The 8,571-nt window shown below is 24.2% G+C and overlaps 1 protein-coding gene and 1 long non-coding RNA gene across 2 annotated transcripts; both read right to left on the reverse strand.

The window, feature by feature from the left end:
* Positions 1 to 1,820: 1,820 nt before the first annotated feature.
* On the reverse strand, positions 1,821 to 3,761 carry LOC126549535 (uncharacterized). The gene is made up of 3 exons (XR_007603652.1): positions 3,627 to 3,761; positions 2,953 to 2,979; positions 1,821 to 1,892 (listed from the first exon to the last, which is right to left on the reverse strand). It is a non-coding gene; the product is annotated as an uncharacterized LOC126549535 (long non-coding RNA).
* Positions 3,762 to 7,528: 3,767 nt separating this feature from the next.
* LOC126549841 (uncharacterized) lies at positions 7,529 to 8,354 on the reverse strand. The gene is made up of 3 exons (XM_050200229.1): positions 8,046 to 8,354; positions 7,699 to 7,845; positions 7,529 to 7,543 (listed from the first exon to the last, which is right to left on the reverse strand). Exons 1-3 carry the CDS (start codon positions 8,310 to 8,312, stop codon positions 7,529 to 7,531), a joined length of 429 nt encoding a protein of 142 aa, XP_050056186.1. The 5' UTR covers positions 8,313 to 8,354.
* Positions 8,355 to 8,571: the final 217 nt, after the last annotated feature.

An 8,571-nucleotide genomic window follows, 5' to 3' on the forward strand; every position in this document is an offset into this window, starting at 1 on the left:
ATTTCATTGTAAACATTATGACGTGTTCTATAACTTTTCTTAAACAATAACTATGACAATATTTCGTCTAAGGGTACAATTACCTATTTTATTAGCTTAGGAATAGTATCCACAAAGTCATAAAAAAAAAAACACTTACCAAAAAGCAAATCTACAATAGGTATATAGATAATTAGATAATTATATATTTATTTATAATATATGTTTATACTCCAATTATCAGATTTTTTAATAGTCCTTCGTTAAACCTTCGACCAAAATACTTTTAGTCAAATACATTTAACTTCTTACAAATATACATTACACACTTACAAATAATTTCATCTATAATATTAAAATAAAATAATATATTAATAATTAGAGATGTGCCTACAGTTAAGTGTTAGGTAACATATTTTTTATTTATTATTGGGTATCATCATTTTTAACTTAGGTACTATATATTATAGTTAGATTACAATTTTAACGTATTATGTGTATCGATTAAGATACATTTTGATGAAAGGTACTTAATTTTTTGTTGTTCAAATTTAAAAAAAAAAGTTCTATGTATAGATATAGCTCACAAATAGTTATGATGAAATAGATAATAAAACTAATAATTATAATTATCATTATTATTAATTAACAATAAATTATATCATTTTCAAAATTAAAAAATTAAAAAAATAACAAAAAGTAAAAAATGTTTATTAATTTAAATTTTAAATTAAGACGCTAATAATAAGTTATTCTTAGGTATAAATTAATATACACTTAAAATTTTTTACACAGTACAATTAAAATAAAAACACTTACCAATAACTTCAACTGCAAAATGTAATTTAGTATAATATTATTAATAATTATATTCATACAATTTCTATAGATATCCCCGTATTACAGACAACTTACCAATTCTTTTTCCTATTTGATTAAAAATAATATTAGTATCTCAAAATGAAGATACAATAATTTCAACCAGAGATCTACATTAGATTTCCAGTTATAAATTTATAAAAAAGTTTGAGATTATTATAATTTTAACACACAAATGTTCATTATTTAGGTATAAGTTCTACAAAAAAAACTATAAAAAAATATGACAATTTTGGCTTTAAAAAAAATAATACTTACCAATATTATTTTCTATAAAAAATCATTAAAATAATTAAATCATTAAATTTAACAGATAATAAAATCTTACTCATTTTAATTATATCAATACATTTATATGAAATGTAGAGGATTGTTATAATATCAATTATTTTTGAATAAAAATCAAAAAATAAATTTCACGCGCACACTAGATGAATAAAAACGTCAACGATATTTATGAAAACTATACTAGTCTATAGTGTAATTAATTTTTATATTAATAATTCTGAGTGGACACAGTAAATTTGAATTATAATATTATAGTAGGTATGTATGAACTAGTTGTGCATCATTGAGATACAATAAATTATTTCATGTAATATTAAAATATTTGCTTCATGTAAGTGAAAATATAAATGGTTATGTTTATTTATACACATGCATACGTGAAATAGTATTTCTTATCCATAAATCCTAGTTTAACATCCTCCATAGCGTTTGCATATACTAGAGAATAATAAATATACATACCAAGTGTTTGTTCTGTAGAATTTTGAACAATGGATATTTTTAATATAATTTAGGTATTAACAACTCTACGCGTTTTAAATATATGAAAACTAAGAACACAATTGTTTATTTCATATTATTCTTATTATACACATATTGAATGAAACAGATAGGTACACGAAACGACATAAAAAATCACTGAATATTTTTACTCTAGTTACCCTTACCAATGAATAGAATATTAACTTTCTTTTATAACTTACTGATTTTTGACAAAACGTCATAATTTTCTTGAAATGTTTTAACTAAAAAAAAAAAACAGAACATATTTGTGTTAAAATAATAGCCACTTTACATACATAATTAGATTTTAAATTTTTATATTACATTTACATAGATATTTTTTAGTATATTGAGAAAGAGATTACCCTGAAGAGACCAAAATAATGTTTTACTTATTAACCTAACCTTAAATTCAAAGATGTTAAAGTAAAAAAGTAAAAATTAAAAAATTGTCATATTTCAACTTTTAAAAAGGTTATTATAAAAAGAAAAAGATGTGGAATAGTCAATCTCAAATAGACTTAATAACAAATTCAAATATGTTTTCAGATTCATTAGATCAATTCAATCAGTAAGTTTGGAAAAAACAAGTAAAAATGTCTATATGTTCAATGTGTGTTAAATAGAAACAGAAAGAAGCAGTATCGAATTCTCTTAAATGATAAATGATTGCATACAGAAAAAATTTTAAGCAGAACAGTTCGATAGACTATTTTTATTATATTATATTTATATTGCTAGTAACAATAATACGTTAAGTTAGGTTATTTTATTTTCACCGAGGTATTTTAGACAAAAATATGTCGTTTATTCTATTAGTGTTATTAACTTCTAACTTCTAAGTAAATATTTATGTACCTACCAAATAATGGTAGAAATAGCTTAAAATTAATCTAAACATTTAAAAATTGTTCTTTTTAGCTGATCAAAAATTTAAGTTACTATAGTCAACAGTGATGCTGTAAATTACAACTAAATAATCAAAATTAATTTTTTTTTAATTAATTAATCTTGCATAAAAATTATCATTTCCCAATTTTTTATTTTTGTTTTTAATAAATATTAAGATATTTTACTTTTAAGCCTCACTCCTCCTTCATACAATAGTACTAAATAAATCTTATAAATTGGAAGTTGATGATTGAAATATTTTTCTACTTTTTTAATGTTCAAAGACATACAAAAAAAAAAATCATTTTTAATCATTGTTTAACTAGGAAATTACAAATTATATTCAAATAGTTATAATATCATTAGGTATTCAATATAAGCAATATACTACAATACATTTTAGGTGCTTACATGTGAAACCAGCGTTGATCAAATCGTCTACATTTCCAAACAAAAATAAAAAAGTATTAAATATAACAAAATAAACTTATCACAACATTTAACATTTTAATTTTAATTTTAAATGAGAGCAGTTCAATATATTGTGATAGTGTAATCAGTAAAAGAAATGGTTTGTTTTGGTCCAAAACTACAAAATGCAATATAAAAAATGTTATCCCATCTAGGTACTAATTTTATATAATATTTACTCGTTTGGGTATTAGAATTTGTTATTTTAAATCGAAAATATTAAATTAGCATAAAAAAAATATATTTAATATAACTTATAGGACTAATTACTCGAAAGAAACAATAAATAAAATAAAAATATAGATTAACTAATTTGTTGTTGTGTCTGCATATCTTCTAATTAACAAAAGTCGGTAATTTTATCAATTTTCACTTAATTATTTCTTTATAATTATTTACTAAATATTTTATAAACATTTAAGAAAACTAATAAATATATAAACCACGAACATTGCAACATAATTTATTTTCTTAAATCAATATCAAATATATAGTACAACTTGTGGTTAAACTGTTAATTATGAATTAAAATTTAATTGTAAAAATATTATTTAATAAATATGTTAATTGTAATTAATTTTTTTTTTTTTATTATTAATTATAACGTAACTTACCATGACAAACTATGCAGCAACCATACACATTGTAACAAAATAAAAAGTAGTTATCCATTTAAATGTGTTTTTAAGTTTTATAATAGTCTAACCTAACCGTTGCAGTAAATTATATGGAAAACGAAAATAAACAGATCAATGGACTATGTGGAAGACGGAGTTATAAACTTTTATATTATTATGTGTGATTTAACTGAAACACTTGACAAAGACTAAATCAATCCTAACATAACTAATTTTTTTTTAATTCTATAACAATAAATCTGCAAATACAATACATCAAGAAATTATTATTTACATTTTTGCTTATTAATACAGTTATAATGTAGAATAGATAAGAACTCTTTGTCGTCCAGTTCAAAGATAGTTTATAAAAATAAATGTTGTGTCTTGAAAAAAAGATATTTGCAAGACATAAGTGAAATTAATTACAATTTTACTTGTATTAACAAAATAATAATTTGAATAATTAAGGAAAGGTACTTATGTATTAAGTATGAGATCTTATTAAATTACATCATAAGTACAACCCAAGTTAAGTCTTACGTTGAATAAAATCTGACTATAACTATTACTATAGTAAACGGTTAAATTAAGATAGGTTTAATTAATTAATAATTATTTTAATAAGTAAAAACAATTGAATAATTTCTCTAGAAATTAGACACTCTAGACAAATATATATTTAATGTAGCAAAATAGTATCAGTAGGTATTTTTGCCACCCACAAGGACAAATAATATTCAGTGTTATTAATTGCAACAATGAAGTTTTAACATGTTTTAGCACCTGTTGAATATCAATTATTTTGTAATCTACGAATAGTATAATATAATATTAATATCATTTATTTTCTCCATACATATGTATTATGTATGAACTATGAATGGCTGGATTAAACAAATGTTTTTATTGGATTTTTTTTTTTTAATTTATATAAATTTATGCATACCTATTATTATTATTATAATTATTTTTATTATTATGGGTTAACAAATTCTAGATACGCAACAAAATTACGGTTTTCATTATTTTGAATAAAATAGTGAATCATTATAATCTTTTTAAATATAATATAAAAAATCATAAAATTATGTGTGATGTGTCGAACAATAGTCATAGCATAACCCTAAATTTAAAAATTGCCTAAATTGTATTTTTACAAAATTAACAAATATTACAAAGTACAAACAGTTTAATAAAATACAATAGTACTTAATAATAAAGAACACAACACTATTATAATATCCAATTTAAATAATTGTTAAGATTCTGTGCTTGTCTTGAAAAAACTATTAAGTTTTAACATAGAACAACTTAAATACTTCAAATTATATAGGTAATATAATAAATACTTTAATAATTTACTAAGATATTTACTTTTAACCGCACACCAATTAATTGGATATTCATATAATTCATACAAATAAGATGATTTTAGAGCTTTAAAACAAAAAATTAAAAATAAAGAGTTATTTATTTAAATAATAAATTCATATTTCATATAATTGTTCATAATAACTATCTAAAATTAAGTATTTATAGTATATTAATATGTACCCATTAAGAAATATATTGTCTTGTCTAACAATATACCTAATTTATGTTTAACAGAATCCTTTTTATGTTGCAATTTTTTTTTTTAATTTTACAATTTAAAGTTCAATATATTATCTGTGATCCCTAGCCTAAACTACCCCTCGTTGGGTTTTTTATATTTTAATTTTATAGCGAGTTTTAAGTAAGTAGAAAAATGATAAAAAATTATTCAAATTCAAATATTACGAATAAAACCAATGAGAGAATATTACTGTTGTAATAAATTTTATGATAAGAAAATCAAAAATGTATTATAATATCTAAACTAACAACACAAATGGACTCTGTTGAACATTGATGTACACTAGCGTTTTGTTATCCTTAGTTAGAGTCAGCTCGTGTTTGATAAAATTAAACTCAAAGACGCATTTTATATGGTTAAAGGATACGTTTATTTACTACTCGAATACAAAATACTAAACAACTATCAGGTACTGCTATTAACTTATAACATAGATTTTCTATATAATAAAAAGAGGTCCTGCTTTAAAGCGTCTATCATCGAGACTGCCTTACCGGCCGTGACAAAGCGGCCTCTCTGTCAAACACATAGGGTGAATATTGCTGAATCAGCGGATTCTAGCCCAAGAGTCCGTCCCACAATCACGTACTACATATTAATTTATCATACAAATATGCCCTTATTTAACTATGTAAGACGCTTACACATAAAATACCCCCAAGGCCAAACTGGAGCCGTCACTGCGACTTATTACACTAAAAATATATTATGTACATAAGCATTCAGTTTCTACTAATTCCGACTTACAGGTTATATAAGTAAGCCAATTAGGTTTATTGTTTTTTTGATTTAACAGTTAAAAATATGATTACTATTACTATTATTAAAATTCAAAAATATTCTACAATAATATGATATTCTAATAAAGCTATCAACATGTTTTCTGTTGTTTAATTATTAAGTTTTCATCCCATTATATTGATTCACGTATTGCTTGGTGGAGATTTATGAAGGAGTTTCCGTTGTACCAAATCTAATGTATGATTAATAATTAATAAATGTGCTTAAAATAGGAGACAATTTTGCCATAGCTGTATAGCCTGTATGTATTGTAGAAGTAGGAGCTAAGCTTAATCGGCCAATGCTTTTGTATAAAACTGAAATGATTTCTGGGGGATTTAACAATTTAAGGCTACAAATTATTCGGAGCGCGTACAATAGAATCTATTTTAGACAATCGATTCCAAATTCTTACATAAAGACGTTCAAGTTTTATATATTTACTTTTACATGAAATCGGAGGAGATTATGGATTTTTAGAAATATTGTATATACCATTGGTGCTACTCATGAATTTGAAAATACAGTCAACATAATGAAAATAAACTGTATTAAAATAGAGTGCAACCTAATAGTTGGCTCATTTTGTGATAGTTCGCCGAGCCAGATTATACATGGATTGTATCCAACTGTTGCTGATGGTTATAAAATCGTGGAGGTGACTAGACATTTATTATTTTGTAGTCTTAATACTACTTCTATTACTAAGATTAATATCGTACTGAAAATCATAACAATAAATTGATAAATCTACGCGGAGAACTCATTACTATTCGTTTACAAATAATGCAAGGATATGACGCTCGAGTTTAACGTTGATGTAAATAGAGCTGCAATCAGAAAACCTGTCATGAAAGTGCCTAAAGTTAAGAAGTCGACATATATATATAAACCGAAAAAAATGAAACCAAGCTCGCAAAAAAATAATTTAGATTTTCTTCGTATTCTAGAATAATGGATGACGCTTATATAGATGTAATATGGACGAGCATAAATTAACTCAAATAAAATATCGTTCGTTCAGACCGTGGTCGAACACGTCTTTTTCAAATAATGATATAATCAGAATAAGTATTCTAAGTATGGATTCGTGTACTTAATCAAGTGAGAGTTTATCTTTAAATTATTAGTTTTACAAAAAATGGTTTGGCATTTTTATTCTCCGAAATGCGATATGAAATAAAAGGAATATAAATACAGAAAATAAAATAGCAGTAAAATACTTGTAAAATAAATACTGTATAAAGCTTATACAGATTTTCAAAAATCGTATTACGAAAGAGATTACAGCGAACCATTATTATCAAAACCAATCGCTGTTTTTGACCAATAGGCTATAATCTTATATCATCATCCATGGACTTAAAAATAAAATTTTAGAAAAATATAGCTATTCCAGAAAAGACTGCGGCCTACTGTTTAATATTACACGATCAGATTATAACTTATAATTTGTTTAGCGGTGATGTAAAAAAATTGTATTTTTTTTTTTTTTTTTTTATCATGTTAATGTTTTCTACAATTATATTGTATACCTTGTATATAATTTATATAAATATAATTTTTCACTTGTATTGTAACCTTATTATTAAAAAATAAAACACCTGTTTTTAAATATTATACTTGTTTTCATTTTACTCAAAATATCATACAAATACATAAGTATATTACATTAAATAGTGTATCATCTTGTAGGTCGAGAGTCTGAGGAGGAGATTTGATTTGGTTGGTATAGTGTGGTCCGTGTGGTCCATCGTTTTCATCTATACAAATTATCTTTGGCGGAGGAAACAAATACAAAATAACAAATTGACTTTCCTAAAACATTAAATAATAAAATATGTTTTTCATAGGTTAGGTTTTTAAAATATAATTATTACTTCTTGAAATATACAGTTAAACGATGGGGGAGAGAAAGACTTGTAACTCTCATCGGAATATCTCAATAAAATTTAGTATATTATTATTAGTTTTAGATGAAAAAAAAAATTAATTAATTAATAAAATATTTTTCTTACTTCATCTTTTTCTAATTCTTCCAACCATCTTTGTGCGTTATGTTCAGCTGCATATAATTGTAGCTGACTTGTGAAGTTGTAGTCGTTAATACATATTGCAATGAAAACGTTGTTAAAAATTTTCTTCTTGTTAACAGCAGACATGTTTTCAATCAAACCAGCCATGTTCCAAAATTTTATTTTATACACTTCAAGAATAATTATATAGAAAGGATGAACAACGCACTTAACTGAACGAAGAGTGCAGACAGCTAAATCGGCTGTCATTTCGCACTCTGAAACACTCACAAAGTATATTTTATAGTAGGGATTCTTCGACAAGACTCAACTGATTCTTAGGGTGTTTACATGTAAGAACATGTTTGTTAACGATAGTTGAAACTTGTCCATTATCTTATACTCTATTTAGCAAGAGAACGCGTCGTGGGCAGACCAAAATAGGTTTTTTTGCGCATCCCCAAACGTCACCCTGCCATAGGGAAACCGGTTTCGATAGCAGGTAGATGCAAGAGGATGCACAGAATTT

The sequence above is a fragment of the Aphis gossypii genome, chromosome 2, assembly GCF_020184175.1.
Source record: "Aphis gossypii isolate Hap1 chromosome 2, ASM2018417v2, whole genome shotgun sequence".
Classification (NCBI taxonomy): domain Eukaryota; kingdom Metazoa; phylum Arthropoda; class Insecta; order Hemiptera; family Aphididae; genus Aphis; species Aphis gossypii.

What these genes read in the sequence shown, in the direction of transcription:
- LOC126549841 (XM_050200229.1), bottom strand. Translation starts at nt 8,312, where the DNA reads ATGACAGCCGATTTAGCTGTCTGCACTCTTCGTTCAGTTAAGTGCGTT. An exon ending in AAGAATTAGAAAAAGATGAA is followed by an intron (nt 7,846 to 8,045) that starts GTAAGAAAAATA and finishes TTAATGTTTTAG; the next exon opens with GAAAGTCAATTTGTTATTTT.